We start from the raw sequence: 16,398 nt of genomic DNA, 5'->3' as shown, positions 1-16,398 counted from the left end.
TTGGCTTGTGTTGGTGCTAGACGGGAGGTTGGCAGCGAATGAACGTTCGTTCATTCGCTGCCAACCTCCCACTTCAAATGGATGGGACGTCTACAAGTGATAATCTCATTGAAATTTTTAGAAATTGTGGTTCCTCCCGGTCCAAATAAATTGGACTCCTATCGCCGTCAATACGTGGAATTGGCTCTCCTAATCTATACTGCTTAAGTCATTTGTCAACACGTCTTTGTTTCGGGTGTTCAGATGAGTGTGTAATCAGGTTGGAGTGCCGCATTATCAGTTTGAATGTTGGAAGTGCCAACTCGCTGCCATTTCCCGTCAGCTTAATTGCATTCCGCGGACATTTATCTTCATCTCACACTCCGTTCGTTCGGCACAAGAGCTGCCAAAATGTTTCTAGTTGGATGAGTTTTCTGTTTTACAGTGCTACATTTACATTTTTAGCATGATTTGGACGATCACACTTACTACTTAAAAAATAAAAATCTGTCTTATTCGGGATTTTAGATCTGAATACCGCATAATTTACGTAGCGTTACCTAGCTGACAAAAATGAATGCTACATGGCTATAATTAGTAGGGTTGTTCCGATCATGTTTTTTTGCTACCGATCCGATCCCGATCGTTTTAATTTGTTTCCCAATCCGATTTTTTGTTTTGTTTTTTTGCTCCCGATTCAATTCCAATCATTCCCGATAAATTTTCCTGATCATATACATTTTGGCAATGCATTAAGAAAAAAATGAATAAAACTCGGACGAATATATAAATTCAACATACAGTACATAAGTACTGTATTTGTTTATTATGACAATAAATCCTCAAGATGGTATTTACATTATTAATTCTTTCTGTGAGAGGGATCCACGGATAGAAAGACTTGTAATTCTTAAAGGATAAATGTGACTTTGTATATTGTGACTAAATATTGCCATTTAGTGTATTTGTTGAGCTTTCAGTAAATGATACTGTAGCCGTTTAACTTCTGCCCAAATGCATGATGGGAAGTGCAACCGTGACTGTGCGTCGTAGTACCAATTGATATATCTTCTCTGCGTTGGGAAATAACATAGGGTGTTAAAAAAAAAATATCAACTACTACCTTTCTTCCCCACATTGCTTCCCACGATTATTCTAATCGTTGGGAGAGGGATTGTAAGGCTTTAGCCATTTAAAAAAAGGCTGCCAAAATTCACTTTACTCATTTTGCGCTGCCTTTTAGCTCTGTATACTGTATGGGTAAAACGGCGCCATTATAGATTGAACGCGACAATGTGTGAGTGGGTCGTGCAGTGCATGCGTTAATTGCGTTAAATATCGTAACGTGATAAATGTAAAAAATATTAATTCTCGCCGTTAATGCGATAAATTTGATAACCCTACCTTAAGCTTAAACTAAAGACTCTGGAAGAGTGTAACACATTTTGTCTGTAACGTTAAATACAATTAGAAAACGATTTAATTAAAAAAAATATATATATATCTATATATATATATATTAAAAAAAAGGTATGTCCGATATTTTTTTGCTGATTCTGACACTTTGAAAATGACAAGATCGGATCCGATCGATCGGCATCCCGATCGATCGGGACATCTCTAATAATTAGCATTACAAAGTAGTCACAAATATGAAAAATGACTATAAGTTGCCTTAAAAAGTTGTCATAAATTTACATGCTAAATGACGAGGTAGCATTAGAGTAGTCACAAATTTATGTTACTTGCCTATTAGCATTACAAAGCAATGAGGAATCTATATGCTACATGACTATAAGTAGCATTACAAAGTTGTCACATTTAAATTCTACATAAAGTGGCATTAGTCACATTCATATGCTGCATGACAATAAGTAGCATTACAAAATAGACACGAATATTTAAAATGACTATAAATAGTGTTACAAAGTCGTCACTAATGTCTATCCTACATGGCTATATGTTGTGTCCCATATTAACACGTTACATGACTATAAGTTGCATTACAAAGCAGTGATGGATTTATATGCTACATGGCTATAATTAGCGTCACAAATTTACATGCTACATGACTATAAGTAGCATTACATAGCAGTGATGAATTTATATGCTACATGACTAATTAGCATTACAAAGCACTGATGAATTTACGTGAATGGCTAAAATTAGCATGACAAAGTGGTAGTCACAAATATGTAACATGACTATAAGTAGTATTACAAAGTTGTCACGTTTAAATTCTACATGACTAAAAGTGGAATTATAGTAGTCACAAATTTATATGCTGCATGACTAAATAGCATTACAAAGTTGACACGAATATTTAAAAGACTATTAAGTAGTGTTAAAAGTCGTCACTAATGTTTATCCTACATGGCTAAATGTAGTGTCACAAATTTACATGTTACATGACTATTAATAACATTACAAAGCAGTAACAAATTTATATGCTACATAGCTATAATTAGCGTCACAAATTTACATGCTACATGACTATAAGTAGCATTACAAAGCAGTGACGGATTTATATGCTACATGGCTAGAATTAGCGTTGCAAAGTAGTCACGAATATGTAACGTGATTATAAGTAGCATGAAAGTAGTCACAAATTTAAAGTTTACATGACTAAAAGAAGCATTAGTGTTTTCACAAATTTACATGCTACATGGCTATATGTAGTGTCACAAATTTACACGTTACATGACTATAAGTAGCATTACAAAGCAGTGATGAATTTATATGCTACATGTCTAAAATTGGCATTACAAAGTAGTCACGAATATGTAACATGACTATAAGTAGCATTACAAAGTTGTCACATTTAAATTCTACTTAACTAAATTTAAATTCTACTTAACTAAAAGTGGTAATAGTTACAAATGTATATTCTATACAACCATAAGTATAAGTAGCATTACAAAGTACTCAAGAATATTTAAAATGACTATAAGTAATGTTACATAGTAGTCACTAATGTTTATCCTACATGGCTTTATGTAGTGTCACAAATTTACATGTTACATGACCAGCATTACAGAGCAATGATAAATTCATATTCTACATGGCTATAATTAGCGTCACAAATTTACATGCTTCATGACAATAAGTTTAGCATTACAAAGCAGTGACGAATTTACTATATGCTACATGGCTATAATTAGCGTTGAAAAGTAGTCACGAATACGTAACGTGATTATAAGTAGCATTACAAAGTTGTCACATTTACATTCTACACGACTAAAAGTAATAGAATAGTCACAAATGTATATGCTACATGACTATAAGTAGCATTACATTTGTCACGAATATGTAACATGACTACAAGTAGCATTACAAGGTCGTCACTAATGTCTATCCTACATGGCTATATGTAGTGTCACAAATTTACATGTAGCATTACAAAGCTGTGATGAATTTATATGCTACATGGCTATAATTAGCGTCACAAACTTACATGCTACATGACTATAAGTAGCATTAAAAAGCAGTGATGAATTTATATGCTACATGCCTATAATCAGCATTGCAGAGTATCCATGAATATGTAAAGTGATTATAAGTAGCATTACAAAGTAGTAACAAATTTATATGCTACATGGCTATAATTAGCATTACAGTAGTAACAAATTTATTTGCTACATGGCTTTAATTAGCATTACAAAGTAGTCACGAATATGTAACATGTCTATCTACAAAGTCGTCACTAAAGTCTTATCTTACATGACTATATGTAGTGTCACAAATACGTAACGTGATAAGTAGCATTACAAAGTTGTCACATTTACAATCTACTTGGCAAAGTAATATTAGAGTAGTCACAAATGTATATGCTACATGACTATAAGTAGCATTACAAATCAGTGACGAATTTATATGCTACGTGGCTATAATTAGCTTTACAAACTAGTCACAACTATGTAAGATACGTAGCTTTACGAATTTGTCACAAATTTATATTCCACATGACTGAATATCATTACAGAGTAGTCACAAATGTATATGCTACATGACTATAAGTAGCGTCACAAAAATCTCATAACTATAATTAGTAATTTAGAATTATATAGTGGTCACAAGTATGGCTATTAAAAAATGGTGCTACAAAGTAGTCACCAATTTACTGTATATGCTACATGGCTAGCGTTAAGTTCGTCACTAAGCTTGCATGCTACATGGCTATATGTAGCGTCAAAAATGTATAGGCTACATGACTGTAGTTAGCGTCACAAATGTTACGTGACTAAAAGTAGCTTTACAAAGTGGTCACAAATAAGTTTATATTAAAGGGTGTTATAAAGTTGTCACCAGTCTACTCTGTATGCTACATGACTAAGTGGTGTTACAAGGTTATCACAGATTTATATGCCACATGACTATACAGTATTAAAGTCGTCACTAATGTCTATGCTACATGGCTATATGGAGTCATCACAAATTTACACTATACATCACTATATGTAGTCCAGAATGTATGCTACGTGACTATGTCGCAAATTAGTCATGTGATTATATAAGTAGCAATACAATTAATATGCTACTTGTCTATAGGTAGCGTTACAAAGTAGTCACCAATTAAAATGCTGATATAGATACCTTGCTCCTGAGCAGCCCTCCACTGTGATGCTCAGGCGTGCTCCTCTCGGACAACGGCTTGACCTTCTCCTTATTGTTGCTGGAGTCATTGTCCTTGATGATGTCATATTGGCGGCAGAACAGGGCGATGACCGCTAAAAGAACACACACACAAAAAATAGCTATTGTCCAAATGGACTGGACGATTAGCACCGTCAATGGCAGCTAAAGGTGCTAGCTAAAAACGGATAGATGTGTAGACTTGTACAACATTTCTGTGCGTCATAAATCAAAGTATAATTGGCTAATTACGCCTTGAACCGCAGTTATTCCAAATGAGTGGCGCCTAATGAATTCACCAGGCGATTCCATTGTTGCGGCGTGTTGCGTCTCATTAGCATTGTTGAACATCTCACTCGCCTCCCTCGTGGTTTGGGATTGCGCTTGCTGTCAGACATGCCACTTTGCATTGTGCCTCAACTCTCTTCATTATCAGTCCTGGAGGAGCCTCTTGAAAAGACCATGCTGTTAGGAAATGTAATCTAGTGTTTTTCATACGATAGACGTACAATCACGTGACTCTTTTATCCTTCCACTGTGAATTTCAATACGTTTATCATTCATAGATGTCCAATCCATTTGAACTCGGAGGGTGGCAGCAAATTAACAATTAAAGTTTATTTAAAAAATGTTTTATAATTCTATTTAATCTAATATCATTTAAATTTAATCTAATTGTTTATTTCTGCAAATTCTATTGAGTGTCCAGCAATTACAGTAGTTCTGTATATTACATAACACTGCACACAATGTTTCGGAATTATTACTAGCTAGCTTTAGCCATATAACTGCCAACGCATTAACCATGTGAATATTAGTTAATTTAGTTTTAAAAATAGGTCTAGTATCCATTGTCCATGGAGGCGACCAGCGTTGTTTTTGGCAGCCCTTTTAATTTTCGTCTTTGTCTTAAATAATATACACTCACCGGCCACTTTATTAGGTACAACTGTCCAACTGCTCGTTAACACTTAATTTCTAATCAGCCAATCACATGGCGGCAACTCAGTGCATCTAGGCATGTAGACATGGTTTAAGGCAATCTCGTGCAGTTCAAACCGAACATCAGTATGGGGGAAAAAAAGGTGATTTGAGTGACTTTGAACGTGACATGGTTGTTGGTGCCAGAAGGGCTGGTCTGAGTATTTCAGAAACTGCTGATCTACTGGGATTTTCACGCACAACCATCTCTAGGGTTTACAGAGAATGGTCCTAAAAAGAAAAAATATCCATTGAGCGGCAGTTCTGTGGGCGGAAATGCCTTGTTGATGCCAGAGGTCAGAGGAGAATGGCCAGACTGGTTCAAGCTGATAGAAAGGCAACAGTGACTCAAATAACTACCCGTTAGACTGGAGACTGGCTAGGCCACTCCAGGACCTTGAAAGGCTTCTTACGAAGCCACTCCTTTGTTGCCCTGGCTGTGTGTTTGGGATCATTGTCATGCTGAAAGACCCAGTCACGTCTCATCTTCAATGCCCTTGCTGATGGAAGGAGATTTTCACTCAAAATCTCTCGATACATGGCCCCATTCATTCTTCCTTTACACAGATCTGTCGTCCTGGTCCCTTTGCAGAAAAACAGCCCCAAAGCATGATGTTTCCACCCCCATGCTTCACAGTGGGTATAGTGTTCTTCGGATGCAATTCAGTATTCTTTCTCCTCCAAACACGAGAACCTGTGTTTCTACCAAATCATCTGACCATAACACATTCTCCCAGTCCTCTTCTGGATCATCCAAATGCTCTCTGGCAAACCGCAGACGGCCCTGGACGTGTACTGGCTTCAGCAGGGGACACGTCTGGCAGTGCAGGATTTGAGTCCCTGGCGGCGCATTGTGTTACTGATAGTAGCCTTTGTTACTGTGGTCCCAGCTCTCTGCATATCATTCACTAGGTCCCCCCGTGTGGTTCTGGGATTTTTGCTAACCGTTCTTGTTATCATTTTGACGCTACAGGGTGAGATTTTGCATGGAGCCCCAGATCGAAGGAGATTATCAGTGGTCTTGTACAAAGGTGTGCGAAATTTCCGATTCTTAGATTATTCGCGATTCGGCCGTGGAACATTCGAGAATGATTCACAAACATCCAAATTCCGACACTGAAGTACTGTATGTCAAGTAGAGCGGAAGTAAAACACACTCAGCGCGCCGGCGCGGTCTTCGGGACGCAATGAGGAACGGAGCCAGAGTAGCTAAACGTCATGCTTGTCATTACCCGGCCCCTCGGGTAATGACAATGCTCAACTCACGGCTCTGGCTCAACTCATGCCGCGAGATTAAAAAAAAAAACAACAATATACCTGACTGCTGCCGACAGCTGCTACAAACTACGTCCACGTAATGGTACGGTAGATATATTTATATAGGACTAGATGCAAAATAACAGACTTGGTGGCATTAGCAGCACATGTTCAAAAAGCTAGATGCGTTAGTAAACGGCCGCCATCTTAAAGCAGTAGACTTCCCTTCAAGGCTGTTGTAGCGAACCTTCCAAACTAACCTAATTAACTTTTTATCTAAAATACTCCTAAATCGGCAAAATATTGACTTGAATCTATCTTCAAAATAGTTTAAAAACTTTCACATGTCGAATGTAGACAGAAGGGAAATTATGGAATAACGGGAGCAATTTTAACAACTTTAACGGTTGATTCACAACATTAAATTAATTGAATGTAGTTTAAAGCTGCTGATACAGAATGGGGATTTGAGTATATTATTTATTGTTTTTAACTGTTAACTTGATACTGAAATAGTCGTTTATTTAAGCCTGCGAGGCTTTTTTTTTTTTTTTTTTTTTTTAAATAGTTTTTGTAACTAATGTACAAACATAAAAAGCAGCTAATAGCGGGGGTCGGGGGGGTCATCAATAATCGATTTATAATCAAATCGTAGCCTCTGAATCGTAATCGAATCGTTAGGTGCCCAAAGATTCCCACCTCTAGTCTTGTATGTCTTCCATTTTCTAATAATTGCTCCCACAGTTGATTTCTTTACACCAAGCGTTTAGCGAGTTAAAACAGGTGCCATTAATACAGGTAACGAGTGGAGCCTCGTTAGAAGAAGTTAGACCTCTTTGACTGCCGGAAATCTTGCTTGTTTGTAGGTGACCAAATACTTATTTTCCACTCTAATTTGGAAATAAATTCTTTAAAAATCAAACAATGTGATTTTCTGTTTTTTTTTTCACATTCTGTTTCTCATGGTTGAGGTTTACCCATGTTGACAATTAAAGGACTCTCTAATCTTTTCAAGTAGGAGAACCTGCACAATTGGTGGTTGACTAAATACTTATTTGCCCCACTGTACATCTTTATAAAAAAGATAGCGTACCTGCCCACATGAGCAAAACCACCACTATTATGATGACCTCGCCTGTCTGCAGATGTCGGGACTTCTCCAGGCCTTCCACCGTTGGGTCATCTACAAGAGAACGCACACGCACACATGCTAATAGAGTGAATGCTGTGACCATTACGCTAGTCAATATCCATCTTGCGGTCCGACGCCTCCTCCAAAGTGGATTGACTGTGGCGTTACTTCCATTCAGCAGACTTTGAACCCAATGGAACTCTTCCAGAACTTCACTTAGCCCAATTACTCTATAAAAGTGGCTGCCAAAAACCGAAATGTTACTTCGGCTCACGTGGCGGCCATTAAAAAACTCTCAATGTGGCTCTACACTATGTGAGAAATAGCGGAGAGGGTAAAAGTCACATTAAAAGGTATTTGTCTTCCATGTCGTAAAGAAACACACATTAGCATCTTCATTTATGTGTTAAATTTACAAGCTTGTAACTAAATATACTCATGTCACATAAATACTCTTGATTTAAGTCATTTTATAATGTCAGTAACTGATTTGAGGTTTAAACAATCATGTAATCAACCCACATTGTGCATTTTTGAACAGTGTTTCAAAAGACTCTAACCACTTGCCATAATTTTAAAGAAAACTAGCTAACTGTATGTTGTAGCATGTCTTTGGTGTGTCTTTGTGCGTGCCGTCTGACTCAGCAAAAGGCAACTCTGAAATATTGAGCTGCCGTCACAGCTTAGAGAAGCCATCTACTTCCTCTGGGAATATTCTTTTAGAATATTTAGCTTCGTGATAGCTTAGCGCTTGTTTCGATAGCAGGGAAATATGAGCATTCAATGCTAGTCATCCCAGTAAAATGTAAATTTAGGCGTCAAGGGGAAATTTTGCAAATTTTAAGCAAAAAAATGCATTTGAATTAGGGCTGTCAAACGATGAAAATTTTTAATTGAGTTAATCACAGCTTAAAAATAATTAATCGTAATTCAAACCAACTATAAAAGATGCCATATTTTTCTGTAAATTATTGTTGGAATGGAAAGACGACGGCTATATGCATTCAACATACTGTACATAAGTACTGTATTTGTTTATTAAGACAATAAATCAACAAGATGGCATTAACATTATTAACATTCTGTTAAAGCGATCCATGGATAGAAAGACTTGTAGTTCTTAAAATATAAATGTTAGTACAAGTTATAGAAATTTTATATTAAAACCCCTCTTAATGTTTACGTTTTAATAAAATTTGTAAAATGTTCAATCAAAAAATAAACTAGTAGCCCGCCATTGTTGATGTCAATAATTACCCAATGCTCGTGGTGCTGAAACCCATAAAATCAGTCACACCCAAGCGCCAGCAGAGGGCGACAAAACACCAAAAAAACACAAGTAACAAAAGTACATGACACTGTGCTGTCATTTTAATCTGGTTGAGAGGGGCATGTGCGTTAAATGCGGCAAATATTTTAACGTGATTACCGTAATTTCCCGAATATAAGGCGCACCCCTGTATAATGCACACCTCAAATTTACTTGTAAAATCTAGGGAAAATGATTGTACCCGTTTATAACGTGCACCCTAATTTTAGCACCAATAAACAGAAGAATACAAGAAAACAGAGCTCGTGTACAGATACAGAAATTTCATTTCACCGACTGGTGAAACACAGCACAAGCATAGCACATTGGTAGTTCAAAACATTACCATAAACTGACAATATTTACGGTAATAATATGATTTGACAACTTCTCCAACTTACCAGAATCTAGGAGAAAACAAAACAGATGTGACTTTTCTTTTAAAGGCTGCTGTATAACTTGCTCGTTTCATCATGATGAATAAATGTTTCTTCCATGGATTGATACAGTAAAATGAAAGTGAGAACGTTTAAGTCGGAAATCCGTGAGAGCTCATCGCTGTCAACACGACAGTAACAATAGGAACTATTGTTATTTGGGTTTGAGTTTCCCGACGGACAGATATAGTTGACAGACAAAGACAGAAAGTGTGTTGTTACGTTTGTTATAGTCCAAGTTGCGGAGCTGCAATAAACGTAGACTCGAATGAGTTTAATAAACTAAACTCTGTGCTTTATGAAGAGTGGAAAAAAAGCCGAATTTAACACAGACGAAATCATTCGGCCGATTAAAGTGAAGTATTACCGAAACAAAATGGTGACATCACGTACCGTAATGGTCGGCAACGGGTCGCCGCATACGTTACTTCAACATAACGTGGCCATGTCAATTAATTTATTTATATATTAGGGTTGTCAAAATTATTGCGTTAACGGGCGGTAATTAATTTTTTAAATTAATCACGTTAAAATATTTGACGCAATTAACGCACAAATGCCCTGCTCAAACAGATTAAAATGACAGCAAAGTGAAATGTGTACTTGTTGTGTTTTTCGGAGTTTTATCGCCCTCTGCTGTCGCTTGAGTGTGACTGATTTTATAGGCTGCAGCACCCATGAGCATTGTGTAATTACTGACATCAACAATGGCGGGCTACTATTTTCATTTTTGATTGAAAATTTTACACATTTTATTAAAACGAAAACATTAAGAGGGGTTTTAATATAAAATTTCTATACCTTGTACTAACATTTATCTTTTAAGAACCACAAGTCTTTCTATCCATGGATCGCTGTAACAGAATGTTAATAATGGTAATGCCATCTTGTTGATTTATTGTTATAATAAAGAAATACAGTACTTATGTACTGTATGTTGAATGTATATATCCATCTTGTGTCTTTTCTTTCCATTCCAACAATAATTTACAGAAAAATATGGCATATTTTATAGATGGTTTGAATTGCAATTAATTACGAATAATTAATTTTTAAGCTGTAATCACCTTGATTAAAAATTTTAATCGTTTGACACCCCTAATATATATGTAATATATATATATATTTCTGTCTCCATCCATGTACCCGTTTATAATGCGCACCATGATTTTACAAGTTGATTTTGGGGGGGAAAAAGTGTGCGTTATATTCGGGAAACCACGGTAATTAAAAAAAATTTAACTACCGCCCGTTAACGCGATAATTCTGACAGCCCTCATTTGAATTCCATAAAAATTACGAGATTACGTTGATGTTTCAAATACGTTACGCCACACATGCTGATAACTCGACTCCGATCTCCTTTAAATTCCGAAAGAGTTGCGTGAAAAGTGATCAAAGAAGCCTTATAGATTGATGGCTTTTGTGGCTCTTGCAATTTGAAACCCTCCGAGTCAATAGACTTGAATAGGAGGCACTTGACTGTGACAAATGGGCTCTGAATTCAAGTCCCAGATGACTACATTTTGCCTTTAACGGAAGAACGTAAATCTCGGAAGATAGAGTGCGGCAGCGAGAAAAAGTCTTCTAACGTGGTAATGACGTTGGTTCATTTTAATAAGATTACGCGGAAATGCATGTTGGAACCTCATTAGAAGTCATTATCCTGGAAGTCTGCTGATTTTCTTTACAAGTAGGTTAATGGCTGGTGAAAGTGGGTTAGCATGCAGAGAGATACAGCCAGGCCAATTATTGCTTTTGCACAGAGATGAGTTCATTTTGGGGGGAAAATTATGTAAGGGGCTGCTGACTTTTTGACGGTAACAAGTGAAACACGCACAAAACTTTCCCAGATGTCCATTTCGTTTAGACGGAGACTACATTTTTGGGGGGTGAAACTGGAAAACCTGGTGGAGGTTCGCCTCGTCGTCGCAGTCTAAACGGTTGAAAACGCAAACGCGTGAGTTTTGGTAGCGTCTTTCTTCAGGGTTGCCAGATCGGAAAGACTGTCTCTGGATTGATCACACCATAAAACCAGCTCAGTTCAATGAAAAACAACTCCTCCATCCAAGATAAGATTTTGTCAAAAGAAGCATAGCACTGATACGGTACTAAAATGACCTCATTAGTATTGGTCAGTACTAGAGCTGTCCCGACTAGTCGACATAGTCATCGATGACGTAAATCCGTCGACGAGCAAAACATCCCGTCGACGGTTAATGAAGGGTTAAAAAAATACATGCGTGGAAAGTTCAGAATGTCGGACGCTCTGTATGCAAGCGGGCAAAGTGGCACAAAGCCAAAAAAGCGCACCAGAGTGTCCAAAACATTGACTTATTTCAAAGAAACAAAGGAGGGTACACTCTTTTGTCCTGTCTCTTCAATGCCAAGCTTGGCTGCACGTCGGCCGTGAATAAACACCTAAAGCGCCGTCACCCAGTTTGTAAATCCATCTGACCGATATATCATTTAAACATCGACATCGCGATGTGCGCATGCGCGATAGTCCCATCACAAGCACGTGCGATGGTTTGTTTTTTTGTTTTTTTTTTTAAATCCACATACGCCTTGCTTTCTGCTCTGCGCACAGCCTCATGCCCTCCATCTCCCAGCACTTTTGTTCCTCACAGTCACTGCAGCACTTGCTTATTAAAGTTAACGATGCTTGTTGTCTTTGATCTTGCCAAAGAAGCGGACATCAGAGCGGCGCAACGTGTCAATCATCGTTTAACTTGTTAAACAGTTTCTGCAAGGAAGCCGCGCTGGAATGAATGTGTGTGTGTGTGTGTGTGTGTGTGTGTGTGTGTGTGTGTGGACGTTGGAGACATATAAAATAAATGCCAGAAGTGATCATGAGGAGTTTAAAATTTCTACATGTCACTCCAAGAGTCACAGCTAAGGTAGATAAACAGAAGCATTTAATAAAGCCAAGCATTTTTTTACTACAGTACTTTATTTTCGTTCAAAAATGATTTGGTTGGACAGGTATGTTTAAACTGATCATAATCATGTCATTTGAAGTGCCTAAAACCCATTTATTTATATATATATATATATATATATATATATATATATTTTTTTTTTTTTTAAATATTGGGGCTGTCAAAATTATCGCATTAACGGGCGTTAATTATTATTTTTTAAATTAATCACGTTAAAATATTTGACGCAATTAACGCACTTGTCCAGCTCAGACAGATTTAAATGACAGTAGAGTGAAAGGCCCACTTGTTAATTGTGTTTTGCGGAGTTTTGCTGCCCTCTGCTGGCGCTTGGGTGCGACTGGTTTTATGGGTTTCAGCACCATGAGCATTGTGTAATTATTGACATCAACAATGGCGGGCTCCTAGTTTATTTTTTGATTGAAAATTTTACAAATTTTATTAAAACGAAAAAATTGAGAGGGGTTTTCATATAAAATTTCTATAACTTGTACTAACATTTATCTTTTAAGAACTACAAGTCTTTTTATCCATGGATGGCTTTAACAGAATGTTAATAATGTTAATGCCATGTTGTTGATTTATTGTTATAATAAACAAATACAGTCCTTATGTACCACATGTTGAATATATACATCCATCTTGTCTTATCTTTCCATTCCAACAATAATTTACAGAAAAATATGGCATATTACATAGATGGTTTGAATTGCGATTAATTGCGATTAATTACGATTAATTAATTTTTAAGCTGTAATTAACTTGATTAAAAAATTTTATCGTTTGACAGCCCTGATATATATATTTTAAATCACTTTGGGAGGAAAAAGTGAGAAATATATGTATCTCTTTCCAATGCTAAATCTGAATAAATACATTGAGCACAAAAAACACACACAAAAACAAAAAAAAAATTGGGGGGTGCGCTACTTTTTCGGTTTTTCACTTATCGCGGCGGATTCTGGTCCCCATTAACCGTGAAAAACGAGGGATCACTGTACACTGTGGTGATGGTGAATTATCCAAAGTCTTTCCAAACAGCTATACAAGTCATCTAGTGAAAATTTATTTTTTTTAAAAATATATTTTTTTAAAAATATTGCAATATCGCAATATATCGGCAACCCCCAAAAAATCGCAACAATAGTTTTTTCCAATGTCGTTCAGGCCTAGTATCGGTACAGTATGGCAGCGTGGGGTCTCATATGGGAGTTAACGCTGCAATTTGAAGCCTCCTAAAGAGCCTTGAAAGATGGCAGTCATCAAAGCAACTGACCATTTTTTTGCCTGCTCAGCACTTTGCCTTCACGGCTGAGTAGCCTTCATCTGCGAGGAGTTTAACTTCAAATAAAAAGCGCTAATAATTTCCACATTATTAAACATCCAGCCAAAGGAACTAAGTGTATAACCCCAGTGGATGTTTTCACATACCGTCCAAAGTGATAGATCTCCTTTTAAACAAGCATTCGACAAATTTAGCATCAAAGATTTGAAAAGGAAGCTTCAGGTTGCTCTTCTTTACACGCTCATGCCGCTTTTGATGTTTCACTTTTGAGCAGTTACCAACGTACTGCAAAACCCTGACAAATTGAAGACACAGAATCGTAAATGACCAAAACATATCCACGAACTGACCTTGATTAGAACTGTTTGAAGGGAAGCGATCAGTCTTCTTTAGAGTACGAAAATGGACCTTCTTGCTAGCTTGGCTTTCTCCGTAGAGCCCGATGGACTGCACCTGGATAACATAGTCCGTCTCCTCCTCCAGATCCCAAAGAACGCAAGATCGACTGGTGGTGTTGACCTCCCGGATGAACCGCTGCATGTGTCCGTCCTGCTTCTTGAAAGACCAGTTTGTGAAAGTTGTGAAAACAATCAGAATACGGTGGTACCTCAGGATACGAAACTTCTGTACAGGAAAAATTCGTTTTGCGAAAAGCTTTTTTCCCCCGCTTCATATTACGCAAAAATATTTATCATCAGTGGTGTCACTAACGCATTACTAAGTAACAAGTTATTGTAATCTGATTATTATAACGTGCAATCTAACGCGTTCATTTTTCCGAACCAGTAATCTGATTAATGTTAGTTTCCTTAGCGTCTGTGCGCTACTTTTTTGTTATTGCCTCATCAGTGTTATTAATAACGGCGTTACGGTATGACGGTGTTACTAACGGTGTTATTTTTTTCAGTAGTAAGCAATCTACAGTAATTTTCGCACTATAAGGCGCCCCTGACTATTAGCCGCCCCCCCCCCAAATTTGGCACAAAAACGGCATTTGTACATACACAAGCCGCACTGGACTATTAGCCACAGCTTTCCTCTCTGTATTATGGGATATTTACACCAAAAGATATTAACCAGAACCCTTTATTTGACAGCGGCATCATATGGCTGTCATAAAACCAAATGAACCACCATGAAGCTTTGAACCACTTGGCTGCAAAGCTTCATTGCTTCAAAAAGCTTCGTTTGGCCATTACTGCTCCCTTGGGGGAGACGGTCAACGTCTGATGCCACCTGCTGTCAACACTGTTGTTGTCCAACATGCCTCCTAGCATGCATTGCAGTGCTACAGATGTAAATAACAATCAAAATTCGTGTTCTGTGCTAATTATGTCTTCAGTTACTGTTCCAGTTCTTTCATTAATTGCTAGTTATGGTATTTGGTAACAGTTTATTTGACAGATACGCCGTTAGACCATCATAATTATGACATGACACTGTCATAAGCATTCAGTAATGTCCATGATTGTGCCATGTCATAATTATACAATCTTATGATCGTCTTATGACGCCGCTGTCAAAGTGTTAACTAATAACCAAAATAAATCAACAAATAGGCCGCACTTGACTGTAAGTCGCAGGATTCAAAATGAAGGAAAAAAGTAGCGGCTCATTGTCCGAAAATTACAGTAATTAATTACTTTTCTCATCTTGGCAACGCCGTTACCGTTACTGATGATGTAAAGGCGTGCGTTACTACGTTGGTTGAATGACACAAGAAAAGTCAGAGAAACGGACTCACGGAGACGAGAGAGCAGAGCAGGAGAGGAGGGAAGGAAGTTGTGACGCCGTTGCAAATGCGATGCTAGCTGGCTCCAATAATACCTGACTTTAGCCGATAGCCTATAAACTATGCCCACATGATGCTACGGTAAAATGCTAGCATGTATATAGACCTAAATGCGAAATTATAGACTTGCTGGCGTTAGTAAACAGCCACCATTTTAAAGCAGTAGACTTCTCAGGAAGGCTCTGTTGTAGAGAACCTTCCTAGCGAACTAAGTAACTTTTTATATAAAATACTCCTAAATCTGTAAAATCTTGACTTGAATCTATCTTTAAATGATAAAACAGATTTAAAACTTTCACATGTCAAAAGTAGACAGAAGGGAACTAATGCAATAACGGGAGCAATTTTGACAACTTAAACGGTTGATTCACAACATGAAATGACTTCCAAAGGCAAAGGTTACTATGTTTTTTTTTCTTTTGGGAATGAAAAAAAAACATGAAAGTTAACACCAGTTACTTTTCCAAGTAAATAATTACGCTTACATTCAGGTAACTTACTTACCAACTCAATTACTTTTTGGGAGAAGTCATTTGTAACTAATTACTTTTTTAAAGTAAGATTAACAACACTGCTCATAATATATGTAGAGATCAAGAATATTGTTGTCATGTATAAAGAGCATTTTGAATAGAAAATGTTAGAAAGGTTG

General features: G+C 37.2%; 1 protein-coding gene across 1 annotated transcript in view; it reads right to left on the bottom strand.

Moving 5' to 3' along the window:
• fndc4a (fibronectin type III domain containing 4a) overlaps positions 1-16,398 on the bottom strand; it is a 34,468-nt gene that overhangs the window by 601 nt on the left and 17,469 nt on the right. Inside the window, exons 3-5 of the mRNA XM_057823280.1 lie at positions 14,305-14,509; positions 7,943-8,032; positions 4,573-4,706 (exon numbers count right to left, since the gene is read on the bottom strand). Of these exons, the coding sequence (XP_057679263.1) occupies positions 4,573-4,706; positions 7,943-8,032; positions 14,305-14,509 (429 nt within the window). The remainder of the gene's footprint in view (positions 1-4,572; positions 4,707-7,942; positions 8,033-14,304; positions 14,510-16,398) is intronic.

Source organism: Corythoichthys intestinalis, chromosome 19 (genome assembly GCF_030265065.1).
Source record: "Corythoichthys intestinalis isolate RoL2023-P3 chromosome 19, ASM3026506v1, whole genome shotgun sequence".
In the NCBI taxonomy this organism is placed as follows: Eukaryota; Metazoa; Chordata; class Actinopteri; order Syngnathiformes; family Syngnathidae; genus Corythoichthys; species Corythoichthys intestinalis.
This window is presented reverse-complemented; position numbering and strand designations above follow the sequence as displayed.